This window comes from Anopheles maculipalpis, chromosome 3RL (assembly GCF_943734695.1).
Source record: "Anopheles maculipalpis chromosome 3RL, idAnoMacuDA_375_x, whole genome shotgun sequence".
In the NCBI taxonomy this organism is placed as follows: Eukaryota; Metazoa; Arthropoda; class Insecta; order Diptera; family Culicidae; genus Anopheles; species Anopheles maculipalpis.
Window position 1 is genome coordinate 63,359,758 of NC_064872.1, and position 19,278 is coordinate 63,379,035.

At 41.9% G+C, this 19,278-nt stretch overlaps 3 protein-coding genes across 13 annotated transcripts in view; 1 reads left to right on the forward strand and 2 right to left on the reverse strand.

Moving 5' to 3' along the window:
* LOC126563129 (coatomer subunit zeta-1) overlaps positions 1 to 19,278 on the forward strand; it is a 558,371-nt gene that overhangs the window by 87,045 nt on the left and 452,048 nt on the right. The window contains exon 5 of one of the 4 annotated variants that reach the window (XM_050219753.1): positions 9,382 to 9,392. The exons of the other annotated variants lie outside the window; for them this stretch is intronic. The gene's annotated coding sequence lies outside the window, so the exon portion shown is untranslated. Of the gene's footprint in view, positions 1 to 9,381; positions 9,393 to 19,278 lie in introns of those variants that run through there. 4 annotated transcript variants of the gene reach the window in all.
* The window catches only part of LOC126561377 (trafficking protein particle complex subunit 11), a 411,048-nt gene that overhangs the window by 34,868 nt on the left and 356,902 nt on the right, over positions 1 to 19,278 (reverse strand). The window lies entirely within an intron of this gene.
* The window catches only part of LOC126561459 (collagen alpha-1(XVIII) chain), a 191,481-nt gene that overhangs the window by 25,572 nt on the left and 146,631 nt on the right, over positions 1 to 19,278 (reverse strand). For 6 of the 8 annotated variants that reach the window (XM_050217618.1, XM_050217620.1, XM_050217617.1 and 3 more), the window contains 7 exons: positions 17,186 to 17,593; positions 15,681 to 15,794; positions 15,511 to 15,579; positions 8,431 to 8,680; positions 8,081 to 8,158; positions 4,802 to 4,941; positions 2,400 to 2,492 (listed from right to left, as the gene is read on the reverse strand). In XM_050217618.1, coding sequence (XP_050073575.1) covers positions 2,400 to 2,492; positions 4,802 to 4,941; positions 8,081 to 8,158; positions 8,431 to 8,680; positions 15,511 to 15,579; positions 15,681 to 15,794; positions 17,186 to 17,593 — 1,152 coding nt within the window. The remainder of the gene's footprint in view (positions 1 to 2,399; positions 2,493 to 4,801; positions 4,942 to 8,080; positions 8,159 to 8,430; positions 8,681 to 15,510; positions 15,580 to 15,680; positions 15,795 to 17,185; positions 17,594 to 19,278) is intronic. The other 2 variants (XM_050217615.1, XM_050217619.1) reach the window with 2 other exon arrangements.

Consider the following 19,278-nt stretch of genomic DNA (forward strand, 5'->3'; position numbering starts at 1 on the left):
ATTTATCTTTTATAAAATTGTGTAACATGTTCAAAGTCGAATAAAATAAAAATATAGCTATTTGTTCGAGTTAAATTTAATTTAACCGTATCCACACGGACCAAATCGGTCCTGTGCACCGAATAAAGCTACTTCGCTTGAGCTACGCGGAACTTGCTTGTTTGAGTAATTAAAAAATTGTTTTGATGCAGAGTCCTGACTCAGCGCGCATTTGAACATTGTTTTGTGAAGTGTAGATAGTGGCATTGTTATTTGATTTACCAACCTTTCCGTCCACCGCTGGTGCCAATCTGGATGGAAAGGCTTTGTAATTGAATTACGCATTTTATTCATGTCAAAACGATCATAATCCCCGTATTGCGGAAGTGCCATCCGGACAACGGTTGGCCGTTCCCACGGGTGGGTATGTTGCTGTTTTTATGCTTTGTCTGATTTTCATTCATTTCATACAGTCCACGTTTCGGTAGAGGAAATTATTCATTGGGCGGTTTTGAGGGCTCGGAAGCTATCAAGCAGACAGCTTCCGTTTCGGGTTGTTTTCCAATATTTCCAACGCCAGCTGGGACAAACTTGTTATTGGAAGCATTTCAAAGGGTAAAGCAAAACAAAAATAATATAAATAAACGAAACAAAAAAAAGCCGCTCGCCCACAAAGCAAATTTAATTATGCTTCGCATTGCGCTTATAAACACACCGTACCGTCGACGGTCATGATTGAGTCACTGTTAGTGTTTCAGAAATGTGGGGATGATTTCAAAACCCTACGTTCTACGGCTTTTAACCCATATCGGGTATCCGGATGCAAAATTGAACTTAAATTAACTGTTTAGACTTATTGTCATATTGCCACGGGGTTACAATGTTGCACAATCGTCGCTTGGTGTGTGCAAACTGAATGGAAAGGTTGTGGTTGTGGCAAGCATTGAAAAGAGAGTGCAAAAAACCAGGCACAAATGGTTTATCAATTACACTCTCAACATGATCTCGTGTGTTTGGTTAGGTTGTTGGCATGTGCAGCTCATTATGAAGGCGTGTATTTGATGTGGTAAAATTTGAGGCTAGCCACTGTTCTTTGTTGACAGGTGTCAGGCTATATACAAAACAAAAAAATGCATCCCATAACCTACCAAAAGGGCAACAAAATAGCGAGTTTTTGTTCGTCATGACATTGTTATAAGGTAGCAACATAATCCAATGTATTTAAGTACGGTTCAACAGTGGATTAGCTTGCTTGGTTTGGTAAATTACTATTAAAGAATGTTCCGGTTGTTTAACAATGTAAGATAAAAATAGAATTTGTAAAACAGATTTATAAACATTTTTTGTAATTGGAAACGCTCATTGACATGCAATAATAAATTGCGCCTGAGTCTGTATTTTTTTAGTTTATTTATAAAGGTTTTGAGTCTCTGAGACCACATTCCCCGCTCTAAAGGCTTTGTAATGATTGTCTGCAGTTTAACTCCGACAATGTAATAAAAGTTCAGACATAAAAATATCTCAAATAAATGCAAAACATTAAATTACCTTAATGTTTAGTATTATTTAAAATATAAGTGAACGAAGCTACTCATTTGGTAAGATATTGCATACTTCTAGGCGTTACCGATTCATGGTAAATTCAAGGATTATTTATGAGGGAGCTAAATACTTTAGTTAACATTGTGAGTATTTAAGTATGCCAAATATTTTACTCATTTTTACATATTTAATGATTAATGTAATAAAAATAAATTACAATACGGCACTGGACCATAATAATCATATGTAAATAATAAAAATAAATTCTATATATTCATAACAAATACAGAGGAAACCAGAGCCAATATTCTTTCAACCCTTGGTGTAGAGTGCAAGATTTTACGTACTACATCATTTGCTAAGCTAATGATGATCGTTTTGAGTATACCATCCCCTGAGTGATTCCAAACTGGCACTAGAAAGTATTCCAAAACTCTTCCATACTACAGAGCAATAACGACTGTGACACAATGGTAAGGAATGGCGAATAATCAGTGTAATTTGAACCACATCTAAGCCTCACGTGGAGAAGATCGTGTTTGACCGTTCAGAAGTTAAGGGAGATAAAAAAATAGGAAAAACTCTGGAGAAAGTACATAAAACTGACGAAGAAATGGTCATTAGGATGAGGCTCGTAAGACATGACATTACCGGCTGAGCGGATACGGCGACAGACGCGACAGGACAATTGATTTCGGGACGGTTGTTGGAAGGTGCCCGGCTTGACACACTTGCCCGTGTGTGTGTGTGAGTGTGGAGTGATGGAAGAGAACATACTATACATGTTGCCAGTAGGAACGAGGGAAAGACGGAACGGTGTTGCATGGACGGAAAGATCGCAAGGGCAACATAACAAAAAGGGAAGCTCGTATACTTACTGCAATGTACTGCCAGCCCTTGTTCACTCGCACCAGAAGTGCTTCCTCGTCAATTATGTAAGCAAGCGTACCGACGGGGGTCGTGGAAGACATCTGTGGGAAATAAATTGGAAGGCAAATGAGTACGGCTGGGGGAGTGTTGGGCACTGTCTGCTGGTAAAAGAAAGTTCTCTCGTCGGAAAAAAAAATCGGATGCTAGATCTCCTGCAAAACTTTGGTTTTCTTCTTTTTTCGTTGGGATTTTTTTTTCTGCTAGTTGGCAATAACGTGGATAACCTAGAATTAAGTATGATGCAGGAGAGATTTCGTGTATCATCATGCCTCTGCCTTTACTCTCTTGGTTCCCGTATGCGTCGTGCACCCGACCATGTCGTGTGAAACCGAGAACCGAAATGAAGCAAGCAAATGGTAACGGGATTGGGGTCCATCACCACCATCACGACTACGGCCCATCGGTACACGGATGCACAGTGCACGAATGGCACCCTTCAGACCATGGGCGTTGTGTCTTAGCGTTTATTATTCATGATAAGGTCTTATTTATTTCGGGGTCCTTTCTGCCTGTACGCTCCAACGCAACCGGAGTATGTGGCGAGCGCAAAACGCCGGCCAGCTGCTCATTTTCCCACGAAATTCGGCACAACCGAACCGTGTAGGTTACGTGTGTACGGCAACCGAACAATGCGTTCTGGTCGTGGCTGTTCTAACCTTTCTTGTTTTTTTGTTGTTGGTTTGGGTGGTTATCGCAGTAAAGTGTTCGGTAGAAGGATGATAAAAAAATTCCAACATTTTTATATCACTTCGTGCATGGAGTGAAGCTTTTTGAAGGAAGAAAGATGGAGATGAAAAAGAAAAACGAACGATCCAGACGAATGATGTAGGACAAGGTTTCTTGGTGCACCGTGTAATGCAGGTGCGTGGTATAGGGTAACAAATTTGGTCTAGACTTTCAGAGCTCTGGACTGACCTTTTGGTGCCGTGGCTAGCACAGGTACTGTGCGATGGTTTATGAAAGTGAATAAATTTTCATTTTCATTTGCTTGTTTCATTCCATAAGGTTAATTTGTTTCTCTCTTGCCTAAAGTGCGCTGAAAAGCATTGTACGGTAGGTTTAGGTGGCAAAATATGTGCAATAATTTTGCTAAAAAAAGCTTAACATATTGTAAGCTATTAAAATGTACTGAGTATGCCCTGCGAAATTTGTAATTTGTCAACACATGTGGAGTTGATCATGCTGGAGTTGAATTGCTACGAATTATAAATTTGATTTGTAAGTCGAAAATAGTTGTCCTTCTAATGAATCAGCCTGAAAGTAGGCAATTTGTGTGACATTTGTTTGAATTCACGCGATACGTTTATGCTGTTTTTATTGAATTTCTCTGACAGTTCTAAACTTAAAAAAAATTCTTGTGATTATTGTTTTCCTTCCTTCAACAGTTTGATTATAATTTAGAGCATTTAAGCACATTTTTTACACACAAATGTATGTTAAATTTATCACATTTCCCTTGCAAAATCACTACCTTGGCCCTTTCATCTTATGACAGTGCGATAGCAAAATCAGCTAATCGAGCTTATCTCACTCTTCTCCGGTTTGACCCACAAAGCACAAAGTACAAAGCATACACGGTGAGTGTGACGAGTTCGTCCCTTCAAACCGGTGTTTTCCGCTGGATGTGAAACCATTACCACGCGTGGCAGCACTTGGCAAGTCCCTTGTCATGTTTGCCAAACGGAAGACTGCAGCGAACCGAGGGTTTGAAGTTTGTTGGACAAGTGCACAAACAGACAGCGAGTACACTTCTCAAGCAGCTCGAGATTAGCATCCTTCAGCGTAAAGCGATAAAACGGGGAACGCGCGTGTGTCGCTGTCCGGGCGCGCGTGAACGTCGGTCACGTCGTTTTGTGCCGCCGATTGCCTTCCAGCTTTATGTAATGCTTCACACACAGTATACTGTGTAGAATCAAGCCGAATGACAATGTTGATGATGATGATGATGACGATGATGATGATGATGATGTGATGGCAGCTCATCAACTCTATTTGCGTACGACAGAGATTTGAACAGAGCTGCATGTGATACTTTTTATTTTTTCCGAAAATGATTTTGTACTCCTTTTTCTTTCGCTTTCACGAAATGTATGCAAAAATGATTCGTTTCGTTGCAACATTTCACTCCTTGCGAGCGATTTGCCATCTCGTGATGCTTATTGACAAAACCGGGAACGGGAACGCAAGGCAGAGCGCCCCGAAGGGCTCACCATCGTCTGATGGGCATAAATAATTGATTCGACCCGATGCCATCTAGCTGTAGACGGATTTATGCCAACGAACGAAATCCACCGAGATGTTTTACAAACCCTCAATGCCAGCTGCCCGGTGACAGTAGTAGTAACCTTACCTTTGACATCGTTTCTGCATTCTGAAACGTAACGGCTCCGGGCACGATGCGAACGTTGGCCCCGTAACTGTTCGGAATCTCGTCACTATCGTGCAGTGGTCGTCCGGCCGGTCCCGGTGGTCCTGGCGGTCCGGGCGGCCCTGTGCGAGTGATGTTGACAACACGAAATAGAGCAAAAAAGGGGGAAAGAAAGAACACGCGGAGCATTAGAGATTGATTACGGTAAGTGGAAAGAATAATTCTTTCAGCAAGTGCTGCGCGGCACTCATGTCTCGCCGAGTCGGGGCGAAAACAAGGGGGAAAAAACGCAATAGCGAATAAATGAACGTTTGGTTGTCGCACGGTAAATGGAATTGGTGGATTAAGAGGTAGAGCTTTCTGGTTGCGATGGAGATGAGGTGTGCAAAGTGTGAAGGGTTAAGAGCAAATAGGCAACATAAAACCAGCATTCGTAACGTTGCGTGATGTGATTTGGATCGGGCATTGGGGCAGAGCGGTGCGGTGACATAGTAAAATATGAGCTGAATGGTAAGAGAAAATGGAATAGATTATGATTGTGCACAGTAAATGGAAGATTTTGTTTTGACTACGGACGGAAAACACCATTAGGATAATATCCATACCTTCGCGCATAATGGAATGTCGACAGACACAGTAGCAAAACTAAACGACTTTATTGCAGCGTTAGTAGGGAGCGGAAAGCGAAACTGTTTCTAGCGCAAATGGAACCACTAATACCATTTATAAGTCTTCATTTGCGAAGCTACGAGGATTGCTTTCAAAAGAACTATTTTAGCATTGAATCTTTTAAATTGCGTTAGTGATGGTAGACTTTGTGAGACGTTCAAATTTATTTTGACAGAAGCGTACTGCGTTGTAGGTGTTAAAGATGGACTAATTTATTCGCGAAAATTAGAAAATCGACTATAGAATTGTTTGGCTTATTGTTATTGAGAATTAAGTACGCGAAGTCATGTATGGCAGCCAGCTCAAAATAATAGTTTTAGGTCACGTTTTGTAAGGGGATGATTTTTAGGTGAAAAATCAATCATCAAAGTTTGTGCATTAGTAGCTCAACTAAGATTCTGTTTTTTGTAGTAAAGTTCTTTAAAAAATTATCAAAATGATTGGAATTGAGGAACGCATCCTTTTTACTAATTATTTAAAAAATTAAAGGGGTGATGGGTTGAGAAATTCTAAATAACGTGGAAGTTAGGACGGAAACTACATAAATATAATGAACTCTCCTTTTCTATCATATCATCAGGCTTATGTTGACTAACTATCAGAAAAATGAATTCATAGTAGGTTCTATTAGAAGCGAAATGAATCCTCTATAGCAAAATTTATGTTAATTTATTCTAGTTTGTAATTATTATTAAATAATTCATTTACTCGCCGCGTCTGCCTCGAAGGCTTAACGGTGTAACTGAAAACTAACGTTAAGAGAAAGATAAGGAAGAGAAAGCAACAAGCAGACACTTCTGACTCCTTGACTCCTGACTGACTAATGTCTGACTAATGTCTAATAGAGTTTTTCACTGCTATTTGCGCTCTAGGGAAAGGATCACTCTCGCCGTAACACGTCAGTCTAATAGAGATGTGATGGGAGAGATATCGAGGAAAGAAGTAAATGAGGAAGGAATGGAAATGGAACAGAAGATCATCAACAAAGAAGGATATTCATATTCATGTGAAAGACAGGTCTGCAGCAACTCAAGGCCCAAAAGGTGACAGCAATCCAGGTGAGATGGAACAGCCTAGCTATCGCCGTCACCTCAGATGGCGACCAAGCTGACCAAGCATTTTCGAGGTTCGATCGCACCCAGCAACAGTATCAGTCCATTTTAACCACAACAAACAGAGAAGATATTGTTGAAATTTTGAAAAACAACACTCATTGCTGAGATGATAGGAGCGATCTTGTCTCACCTGTAACGAAGGCGAGCAAAAATCGAGAGGAGCGGATTACATATAGGGACCGGTCCAGGTGCTCCATCAAATGTCAGCCGTAGCAGACAGTTTCACTAGCGCTAACTCCGACTTTATACTGTAGCTGTAGCTACAGTACTTCTATGGAGGAGTGTGTTATCGCCACATGCAGTAGATCACCGTTGAGTACGGAAGAGTTTTAGGGAAACGTAAGACGCCAGACTACCCTAACCAAGTTGTCATTTCCTTCGGGAGTTAAAACGTCTATACCGTCTATTTGGCTCATGGAGGGTTTAGTCAATAAAAACCCAGCAGTAACCAACGGATGGTCCCCGCCTCAGACCAAGTCGGTCACTGTTTTCAGATTTACTCCATGATAAAGAAAAAGACAGCAATCTGAGGTTGAGGTTACACGAAAAAATATTTCCAGATCACCAGGATGCATGAGAATACCATCGGAGAAACGCCCCATTAGGCCAGTCATTGATATTCATCAGGAATAACAGAGGATTATAAACACAGCCATGAGCAACGCCTGACGAATCAAGGGCACAATCTTAACTCTAGTGCTTCTCATAAATCCTTTGTTTTGATAAATGATTTGTCTTTCTTCTATATTTGTCTATGTTGGCTAGCATAAATGTTGTACTGAGTTAATATATTACTAATGATGTAAATTCGATATGCTTAAAAATTGTAAATCAAACCAAATGGTGAATCGATTGGTTTCAAAAGACTTTTTTGGCTACATCCAACAAACAGAAAATCATATCTACATTGTTTGATCTCAATACAAAAAAATCCAATAGAAACAAAGCAAATGTTAAACAATCGGTCCCACCCGATGTATCTTATAGCTGCTCATTTACAATTAGTTTCATTTACGTTGCGCTTCACAGCTCTTTAGGCACTGTGTTGTCGATAAGGGATCACATTTTTCGACCGAAGAAAATTGAATTGTGATCCAACCAACCGGAAAACGTGAACGCGTATCAATTGTTTCTCATTATGACGAGGGGTTTTTTTGGCTGTTGTTTGTGTGTGTGTATTTTTTGTACATTTGTCACGCAAACAAACGCGTGACAATATTGAAGTAGGTGGAAATAGGATACGATGAGATGGCGATGATGATGATGGAAAGCAAACATTAGAGCACATCATTCATTACATCAAAGACCACACGAGATATGGGAAGGTTTGTTTGTAATGGTGTGTGCTTAGGAAGAAAGTAAAAAAGGGAATCTTAAGCTAACCCACAATCCACTGGATGGGAGAGATGAATGAGCTAAACCAATGTGAAATAAAAATGAAGTAAATCAATTTTCTGTTGATTTTGTTGTTTGTTACCGAGCGTGCTGTCTTCGTAGTCCTTATGATGTTTGAGCTCTCGTAGCGCCTTCAGCTCGTCCAAACTGGACCGACCTCCTTGTGGGCGAGCAGGAATAAGTAGTCGGAACAAGATTTAAGTAAGTCACAGAACGTGCGAGCGTGTACAAATGTGTGTGTATGTGTGCGTGCGCGTGACATGATGGTTAATTATGGTGTGTCCAATGGTTGATATGCGATTAGTTTTCCCGTTTGGTGTTGAAGTTTGGCGTGAAAAGGACGGTTGGCGCAATGAGTTAGGAAAAGAAAAACACAACAAAATCACTAGAACGAGTCTCTATCCATGATGAGCGAGGCCAGTTACAACTTACCCGTCCGCCCGTAGAATCCATGCTGCGATTCACTGTAGAAGGGACTGCGCGAATCCATGCCCGGTTCACCCTTCTCACCGACGATGGATAGGCCGGGTGGGCCGGGTGGGCCCGGTTGTCCCGGTGGTCCCGGTGGTCCCGGCATCGGGATGTACTGTACACCTCCATCACCGGATGCGGCCGGCAGTCCCGGTGGTCCTGGCAGTCCATCGCGCCCATTCATGCCACGTTCGCCTTTATCGCCTTTAGGCTGCAATGGAAGAAGCGGGGAAGCGGGTTTTATAAACTTTTTAATCCTTTAAAACAGCCACACAAACACATGGCGTCACACATTAGTCTTAGCTCAGCGCCTCCCACATCTGTCGGCCCTTCCAAATCTCGGCTCAGAAGGAACACATTTCACACAAGAACACACACACACACACACACACACACACACACACACACACACACACACACACACACACACACACACACACACACACACACACACACACACACACACACACACACACACACACACACACACACACACACACACACACACACACACACACACATACACACACACACACACAGACTCTTATTCGCGTGGAAAGTTTGACATTGTTTATTCATTCCACTTGTGTTGGGTGTTCCCGGGGTGTTCCCTTTGTACCAGCGAGGTACCCCTTTTTCCCCGAATGCCGTCCGTGACAGCACTGGTGAAATGTCTAGGTCGCGCTGTGTGTACGGGGAGGTTCTGCGTCAACTCCAAATGAAGTACCTTCCACGTATTCACAGTTGCACGGTGCAGTGTGCTGTTGCCCTAACCTAACGGTGACCTCGTGGCCCGTTAGACGGAAGATTGTAAGTCGTCGTCCGGACGTAAGCGAGTGGCTCCTTGAGCGTGTGACCCTCGGGAAATCGGGCTGACAAGTTGTGTGACTACGACGACAGTGGTTGGGACAGAGATTTGCTTCGTTAATTCCGCATAAGAACGTACTGTCACTGGTACAAACGAGTGCTGTATGCTCGAGAGAGTTTTTGCGTCATCCGGCCGACCGGGCAAGTTCAAGTCCAACCGTGAATATGTCTTCATAGTAGGGTGTACGGGGCGACAACTGTCCGTAAGCGCTGTGAGGCACCCTGTGGAAGTTTGCCGAGTTTTTCACCTAAAAAAAGCCCCCCCCCCTCCCCGTAAATGAGCATTCCCCCATTTTACGTGATGCATTATTTATAGCTGTACATTAACTTCTTCATGGAAGTTTTTGCATGTGCACGGTTAGGTGCATCGTAAGATGCACAGCAATTGTGCAATGGTGGATGACAGCAGCCAAGGTGTTTGCTAAACAGTTTTCCCCGTTATGCTTTACTGTCAACTTGGATTGAAGTTTCTTGAGCAGCCAAGCTTTGAACGTCGATCATGGAATTGGCAACTCAAAATAGACGACAAGCATTGGCTACAGCACTAGCTGCATAAGTTAGTACTTTGGATGCACTTGTGCGTCTGAATGAGTCAAATACCAATGTTTTCTTACTAAGTTAGGTATTTCAATATCGGCTTTAAAGCTTATCGATAACACTTTCGTTTAAAAATTAGATTGAAATAAGATTCTACTCTCGCTCGTAAATCTGAAGTTTTATATTTTAATTTGATTGTGTTTATTATGTTTATTGATAGGCTTTAGATGCCTTTTTAGAAAGTCAATTTATTCATTTTGAAAGTGACACCATTTTTAATAGAATTTATCAGCAATTATTTCACGATTTTTCAGTTATTCGGTTAAGTCTTCTTCTTCTTCTTCTTGGCTTAGTGACCATTTTTAGGTCGCGCAGGCCATCGGAAAGCTTAATAGACTATTCAATATAACGCAGTTTTAATAGTCAGTCTTCACTACGGGATACGACTCTAGATGGGATTTGAACTCCAGTCCGGAACCTTAAGATTAAGTTAATTGTTTCGAACAAAAAGATTTATTATAAGAAGTCATCTTAACAATAATAAAAAACAGCTTTCCTTGCATTTGCAAATTTATTGAAAGTTTAAAAATTCCCTTAAATTCTGATTTTTTAAAAAGAGGGTCAAAAATTTCGCACAAAACATGCGTTCTTTCCATCGATGTTAAGTTTACATTTTCTCGTAAAAGAAATATTAAAGGTTTAAGCTCATTGTTTGAGAGATCATTCCGGATATCTCTTGTTTGGCCCATTGTGGTATTTTCGGCAATGAAAAGGCAGACCAATTGGCCAAAAAGGGTGCTTCGGAAGGGTCCGTTTTCGACAGGCTTAACCTACCTCACGAGTTCATGCGTGCCCCACAGTGTCTCTGCATGGCTCGGAGGCAGAGTTTGTGGGACACCGATGAGCTCTTTGTGATGAGGCTTCTTTATTCGATCACTCAAGTGCTCAAGGCTTCAATTGGTTCCACGACATCTCGGGTGATCGTGTGTTCATTAGAAAGATGTCTAGGCTTAGGTCTAATCATTTTATAGGACAGGCCGACTCCAAAGTATGTGGGTCCGGCCTTGGATACCACAACATAGATCTTCTTCTATGGTCTTGCGTGGAATACGAGGCTGCTCGACCCACCTTGTTAGACGCAGTCCAGGGCATTGGAAAGTTGCCAAACATTCCGATTCGGGACCTGCTGAGGGTAGGATTGGGTATCACATGAAAGCAGATGCACCGACCGATGCTATGGACGGACAAACCAGCGAAAGGGAGAAGAAGGACACAATCAAGGAACCTTCGAAATGGAAAACGATCAAGACCCCCGCTTCCATCAAGACTACGAGCATAGGAAAACCTACATACACCGAGGGATAAGGTGACCTTACACGATAAGATCCTCGCTATGAACACGACTTTGGCTTTGGATGACGGAATATACGCAACGGAACATACCTGGAAAATGGTGCTCTTTCACGGCTCGAAGAAGGAAATGTCTCCCAGCAAAGATGAAAGCAGTATCTTACTTAAAAGTTAATTTTGAGCAATACGGCCTGGTTGTTCTTTATGAATAAAACAAAAAAAGTTTATGTTTTCGGCAGGCCACTTCAATGTTTTGATGCGAAAATCGATGCGTTTTACGGTTAGGCTACACCTGATTAGGTGGAAGATCGGGTGATTTTTTTTTTTTCGTTTATTATAGAGGCTTTGAATCTTAAAGAGTACATTCGCCTCTCTGCTGTATAAAAAAGATGGTTTAATCTAATACAAAACTATCATAAATGTGGATTAAATATTATGGAAAACTATTGCGATTATGGCATATGGTATCGGATAAGTTTAAACTATTGCTTAAATTTCTTTGTATAAATAACGGATGAGCAAAAATGTAATGAGGCGGTTCTGCTGGAGTTTGTCGGGTGATAGGATTGTCATTAAATCAGTTTCTAGTTGGCACGTGGTTCGGTGTGTCGTGTATCCATGGCAATCGGTGAGGATGTGGCGGACGGTGATGTCAACACCACAGAAGCTGCAGAGTGGAGGACTGGATTTTTCTAGGAAAGATCGGGTGAATACGCCAAAATGGACTGTTACATTAGCAACTAGGAAAAAGGATTAGGAAATATAAATGATTGAATCACTCATAAAAGAACCCTACAGCGATACAATTCTTCCAAACACCACAAATTGAGAAAAGTAGATAGATCTCAACATTTGGTCCTTCAAGCGGATTTCCCGTAATAATGGTGCAACTGCCGTAAGGCGTTTAATGTTTTAACTTTATTTTCTTATCTAAATTGTGTGAGTAAAATTATCGAGCAATTGTATCACGGGTTCTTCTAAAATTATTCTAAAATTTATAATCCCATGTTCGAGTTAAGTGTCTCATTGCTTTATTATGTATCCTCCGTTTTATGGCCCTACTACTGAATTGAAACCAACTTAATGAAGCACAAAACATTGCTTTTTTTGCTATTCTTATCACTAATCATCTAGCTACGGTACGGGTTAGACCGACCAGACACTAGTTTGAAAGTGAAATTTACGGACGACGAGACAGATCATCTTCCACACCGCCCTGTTGCCCGCAGAGTCTCTCAGTGCCCGTATAATTTAATGCTAAATAGAACATGAGTTATGTGCCCCGGCCTGAAGACAAAGCTCTTTTCATCTTGTCAAAATAAAATTTGCCCAACTCACCAAAAAAAAAAAAAAAAAATCCCGAAGACCACAAACCGTAACCTCAACCAAGCGACCGGGATTGAGGGAGCGTAAAATGTTGCTAAATTTGTAGTGTTTTCATTCCAGTGTCCCACTCCGTTGCTCCGTTTCTACCGGGGTGAACTTTTGGCCAAAACGAGGAGGGAAAAAATGAAACATTTAGGAGAAAACTTCCAAACGACCAAAAACAGGGCAGAGCGAAGCTGAGAAAATACAGCGGGCAAACGTGTGCAGGCAAATAAGTGAAACCTTGGCAACTTTGGCCACCCGAAAAAAGTGGGGAAACGAAACGCGGCCAAAGAAGCGATTCAAATAATCGCCCCATCGCGGGCCAGGATAATGCATCGTCCTAGTGCCTGGTGCGGCACGTTCGTCCGGCACACAGTGGTGTGACTTTGGCACGGGTGTGACGCGCCGGACTGGCATTTTAGCAGGGCAAAATTTATGACCTAGAAACGGTAGCGATTTCAGAAATGTAGTCGCTTTGCTTTCGAAACTGTTCGTCCTTGCACGGAACGGGTCGCATAACACCTACCTAGTGCAGTGTACACCGTATAACGTCTGGGAAAGATTCCGTTCCGATGGGAAGAAAAATTATCGCCCTAGAGTTCTTGCTCTTGCCATTCTCGCTCGCTAGCCAAGGTGTGGAAACATTGAAGTGGAAGTTTTTTTCACTGATTTGCAGCGCATGTCCGCCTGGATCCGCGTGGGTCAGTTTATGCAGCGTTGTTGGAGTTTCAGGATGGAAGACGGGCGTGATTTTTCGCGTACCACCCAGAAACGGTCGGTTGATTTGTGGGACGTTCTTGGGCGATGGTGTTGAGCGAAAGTTTTGCGCAATAAAAATTGGAAAACAAGAAACCGATTTGCGCTGCAAGAAAAAGAGCTCGGAGGCGGATCGATTGGACGGTTTTTTTTTTGTTCGCTCTTATAAGTATCATGTAAGATTACATCGTTTCCGATGGTACATAGTTTTAAAAATAACTCTACCAATTGCAATGGCTCCATAACATCCGAGATTGTAGACACAAAATGGAAGGAGCTGGCTCGGTTCACATTTGGGTGCCGGACTCGCCGCAAGGATAATGAAGTGAGGTAAAAAAAATCAGACAGAATCCATCCATTACGAGCTGTCAGTGTTGGATGGTGGCGGAGAATAATGGAGATCTCTGTTACTTTGCCCGTCACGACGGTCAGTGTCGTGGTGGTCGTTGCCGAAAGGTGGAGCCAAACGATAAACTTTCGCTTTAAAATTTTGCCACTACCAGGGACAGTGGGTTTTGTTAGAAAGTCATGATTAATTAAGTACTACCTCGATGTGGTGGTGAACTTTTCAATTTAGATGTAGGCTACAGTTGTAGCCCGATTACACTACCGGAAAAGGTTAGTGTAGCTCAGAGAATTGCATTGTGTTAGTAGGCATTGTTAAAATTAGCTTCAAGTTTCTGACACATGTAGGACTTCATGAATTTGTTTCATAATTGATAGAATTATACCAAAGTCTATGAAAGGTGCTCTTCAGAAAATATTGGAAAATTAAAAGCTCTCGATAGGTTGTCGATGAAAATCTTTTCTAATGGGACTCACAGCTAGTGTGTAAAGTAGTTTCATAAAGCAAATGTTACCTTGCCTAGCAGCTTGCTAATGTGAGCTTTGGATTATACGTAAAGTGTGCTTGATTTCTTCAAGGCATCAGGTGCTTCACGCTTAATCTTTACGGAATTTCTCATTCATTAGGTAGAGCCGTAAGGAAGTGGTAATGAAGATTTATTTTGTAGATAAGAGCAAAAGAAAAGAGGTTCGGAAGAAAGGATTACTTTGCAAAATTAATACTACAAGCAGCGTCATATTTAATGGCTTGCAAGTTCTGGTATAGTGCGAGAAGGATTATATTAATCTGATAAAAGAAAACAAATTTAAAGAGCTTAAACCAAAAAACCACATTGTGGCAAACAATCATTCATATTTTTCTTAAGTGGCTCTACAAACTCGAATGGTTTCGGCCTACCATTTATCCGGCTCTCTCTGACCGTGTGTCACACGAAGCTCGATAATTCGGCGTCGCTATAGATTCGGTCAACGGATCACACCAAGCTATATTGACCATTAAGTGAGTTATTCAATAAAGTATTCAAGTTATTAATTTTTTTGTAAATCAAACGGATGAGTTATCAACATGTAATGCCTAAAGTTATGCAATATCCATCAGCTTGAACATTTTTAAAAATTGCTATTAACAGGTTGACTGATAAGTCCCCGGTCTAACAAAGAAAAACACACTTTTTTGTCAAAATTCGTTTTTATTATTCAACATTCACTTTTGTCAAGCAACCAAAAGTTGCTTGACAAAAGACGCTGTGTCTCACAAACTAATTGACATACAGACGTCAAATTTTGACACGAATCATTTGAAGGTTGGTGCTATATAAAAATAATATGCATTTAATACTAGCGGCGCATTCTATGTGTCAGACCGGGGACTTATCAGCCAACCTGTTATTTATCACACTTCAACCAATGAAAGTAGGTAACGGAATAATAGCCTTCCACTTGCCCCTACCACACATTACCCTTTCTGAAAATTTTTGACATAGTAAGGCATTTCGTTTTTGTGTCTTCTAGGGGCTCGATCTGAGATTGATCATAGTTATGTTGGACATAATTTATTTTAGGCTATTATCAATAATGCAAGCACATTTCAAATATATTCTCCCTGAGTTCTGAATCGAAATTAATTGCATAAATGCTTTACTAGACATCAATATCATATTGGTACAAGTTAGTTTATCTGTTGGGGTAATAGTTTCTAGAATGGCAATTTATTAAAACAATTGTTTCTATTTGCAAATTTAATCAATTATTAGAACACTTAAGTCGTCTTGAAATGTGTTGCGCAAATTTATCGTAATTTACAATCATAATACTTACGCCACGCAATGTCATGCTGTCTCCTTTTTCTCCTTTCGGTCCTTGATCTCCTTTCGGTCCTGGCCGGCCCTGAATGTGTAACAAGCATTTATATATTTAGTACATGCATTCAGCATCATTAAAATCCTTTTTCATAAAACTAATGAAAACCAGGAATAGTTTCAACTTACTGGCCACGTTTCTCCCATACCGCCAGGCTTGCCCGGTGGACCTATTGGTCCTGGTGCGCCCGTCTTCCCCCGACGTCCTCGCTGGCCACGTTCACCCTTTTCGCCTTTGTTAGCCTGTGCGTGTGTGCATGTATGAGAAGAAAAGAGAAACCGTATGAAATAATGATGATATGTAAATGTGAACGTATCATAAAAAAATGAATCAAAAGGGACAACAAAAAGTACGGATCGTGAAAGAATTTTAATCGTCTAATAATTAGTTTTCCCCTGATGATGGCGAACTCTCCGGGTGGAAGCTATTTCTATGCTTGAATTCAATTATGCACATTCTACACACTGCACGTCACCCTCGTCACAAACATGAACTGCTACGAGGCGAGGTGTAATTCTTCATTCAGCTAATATTTTTTCAACTTGTTAAATGCAGGTTCGTGCGCGCGCGCGCGGGTGTGTGATCCTTCCGGCTCTCAATGAACCGGACTCGGAAGAAAATGTTATGAAATGCTATAAAACCGGATGAAATGTGCACGAGAAAGAATGTTGCATATTGTGTGCTCGCGGTACTACCGGCGCCTTCCCTCATGGTTCCACGTCCGTCCGCTTGCGCTCGGGAGGGAATATTTGTGCCATCCCCAGCTGCGCCTGAATGTATGCAGCGACTCGTTTGAAAGGGATCCGCACTCCCGGAAGAGAACAATGCTAGGAAGCTAATAAAGTACAAACTGCAACAGCAAACGGCTTCCAAACCCTTCCCGTGCCCGTGTAATCCTCGTCTCCTTTGCTTGTCAACCCGCTCCATCATGTCAGTAAAAAATGCATATGAGACGAAGAAGCAGGACACGAACAACAAAAAATAAAAAAAAAACGCTGATACGAACACGCTTGATGTAGAGAGCAAGCGTCCGAGCAGCAGAAGTGCAACATCATTTCGAGCTTTTGTGCAGCATGGACGAAAGAGCATCGCTCTTTTGTTTGAAAAGTAGCTGCATATCTTACCGTCGGTTCGTTCTGGGTTCGCATTACCCAGCTGCACGCTGGGATAGGCAAGAGTGCATTCTTCTATTTTCAGAACATTTTTTTTTCTGGGTTGGTTTTGGCCGCTCAACGAATCTACGGTTCCCATCCATACGTTTGCAACTCGTTTGTATGGTTTCAGGAGATTTCCTTTTTTTTTTTTGGTCGTGTACGTACGATCAAGCTGCTGTAGGGCAGTTGAAATGCTTCCAGATTTGGTGCACCTTTCACCATACACCATCTGCTACCGCACCATCACTCCCAGTTACCAAGTCAAAAAAGGGGGAATGTGAACGATGTCACATAAATTGTCCAATAAAGTTTGCACCGGAAACTCCACAGGAAGCACAACCCGTAAACGGGTTTGGGACCGCGGGACGTGTGATGTGATTTACCGGCGCGACTTCTTCCGAAACGTTCGCTTGGTCGATGCGGCTGGCTTTGTGTGTGCGAGGTGGAAGTGTCTTTTGCCAAAATGATGAGTTACTTACCCTCGAGGAGTTAAATGCTGCATTTTCGTTGATGATAAACTCCGGCCCTTTCTCACCTTTGGGACCGGGAAGCCCCCGTTCGCCTTTGTCACCTGGCAGGCCCGGATGTCCCGGAAGTCCGGTTTCACCCGTAAGTCCGGGCGCACCATCGTATCCGGGTGGGCCACGCAATCCCGGCGGTCCGGGTGGTCCTGGTTGACACTGGCACTGATCCTGCGTCCCGTTTCGGCCACCCTCGGTATGGATTACCATGCCGGCCGGACCGGGTGGACCGGGTGGGCCCGCTTCGCCTGTATTGCCCTTATCACCCTTCGGTCCGGATGCACCGGTTTGGCCGGGCAGCCCGGGAATGCCCGGTGTGCCGGGCGGTCCTTTCGGTCCCGGCTGTCCGTGCGCTCCTTGGTGGCCCTGGGGGGGGTGACGGGATGATAATGGTGTGTGATTAATTAGCGTCGAATTGGCGTGTAATTGGCTAGAAACATCGTAGTGAGATTATGCTCGGTGGGTGTGAGTAATTCATGCGGTGTGTCAAATAATAGTTAGCACTTTGTTAGTGTTAATTCATTTCGTTTGAAGAAAGCTTTTCTTGAGAATTCTGTTTAGCAAAATTTTGATAGTCTGTTGGATCGACTTCCGATTGGTAATGTAGCGCCTAAAGTTATGCAATTTGTGAAACTGCTTTTTTAAGCTAATCCTTTATTACAGGCTTATACGTTCTGTTTTTATGCTACACAATGTTTTTGACACATCGTATCGTAAATTAAATTGTTCACATTAAATGTTCCTTATAAAACATCTGTGGCTTACTTTTAAAAATAAACCACCCTTACAAGAAAATTTGTGAAGCCAGTCAAAATTAAATCATAAAACCCTTTGAGTAGAATGTTTTTGCCACCTCTAGACAAAATTATGAACATTTAAAAGAGTGCGCCTGACGTCTAGATACAGTTTTTACTTGTGTTTATATTATAATACAACGTAAAAAAGGACAGACGGCAGAACTATACAAACACTATCTCTACACGTAACAAATAATTGAATTAAAATACATGTAACAAGTTCAAATACAGCTGTGCTATAATAAAGCTTGTTTAAAGAATTATGCTACCAACTTAAACCAAGAAAAAATTGTCAGAAAAGAAGACACTGCAAACCTTAGGGATTTAGGTGTGTTTCGGGTGGGCGTATTTTTATTTGTGTTTTCGTGCGCGAATGTTGAAACTTTTGCCTTCAGCAGGAGCTAAATCACATCGCCTACAATACCACGGCCATGCTTTACAATCCCGTGGAGGCGTCCGCAACACCCCAAACAACGTCGTTAAAATAAAGCAAAACAACATTTACCAAACAAAACTTTGATGTGTTTTTTTTTGGGCTGTTGTGTTCTGTGTTCTGCGCCTTGTTTTTGCTTTCTTTTGAGTATTTTTTCCCCAGTTCGTGTTGCGCCGTTCCCCCTGGAGGGAACTTCAGGAAGGTCAACTAGTAGTTTTTTGTTTAACCGGTATTGTTCTGCTGTTAAATGTTGTTTTGCATTAGCGTCTGCGTCTCGTGGGGATGAAATGTTTCCTGGTGACATTTAACCGCGAAGCGAAACGGATTGCCACACGCAAAAAAAAAAAGGCAAAGCCTCGGTTTTTGTTTCACGACGTGCGTGTGTTTGAAGTTTGAAGCGCAGAAAAAAACTGGGGCTTCACTAATGAAGATGTTGCGGAAACAGCCAAAGTATGCTTTAGCCAGGGTGGTTGCTCTGGGAACAGCAAAAAGGTTTTTATTCCTTAGAGATGTGTGTGTGTGTGTGTGTGTGTGTGTGTGTGTGTGTGTAGGAGGTTGGAATGGAGGGAATGGGATATTTTGTGTGGTAATTTTTCACTTTTGAACCGCCCAATCAATGTCCAGAAAGCAAAAGAAAAGGTTAATTTTGAGGTTAGAAAGACAATAGAAAACGAAGTATATAAGAGCAATCGGATACAAATCAGGACGAAAACGGCATCAATATTCAGCAACGAAATTCGATCGCTAACTAACAAGCCAATAAAAATAAGCTTAAATCACGCAAATATAATTTGATTGGTTCAAACAAAAACACAAGCACA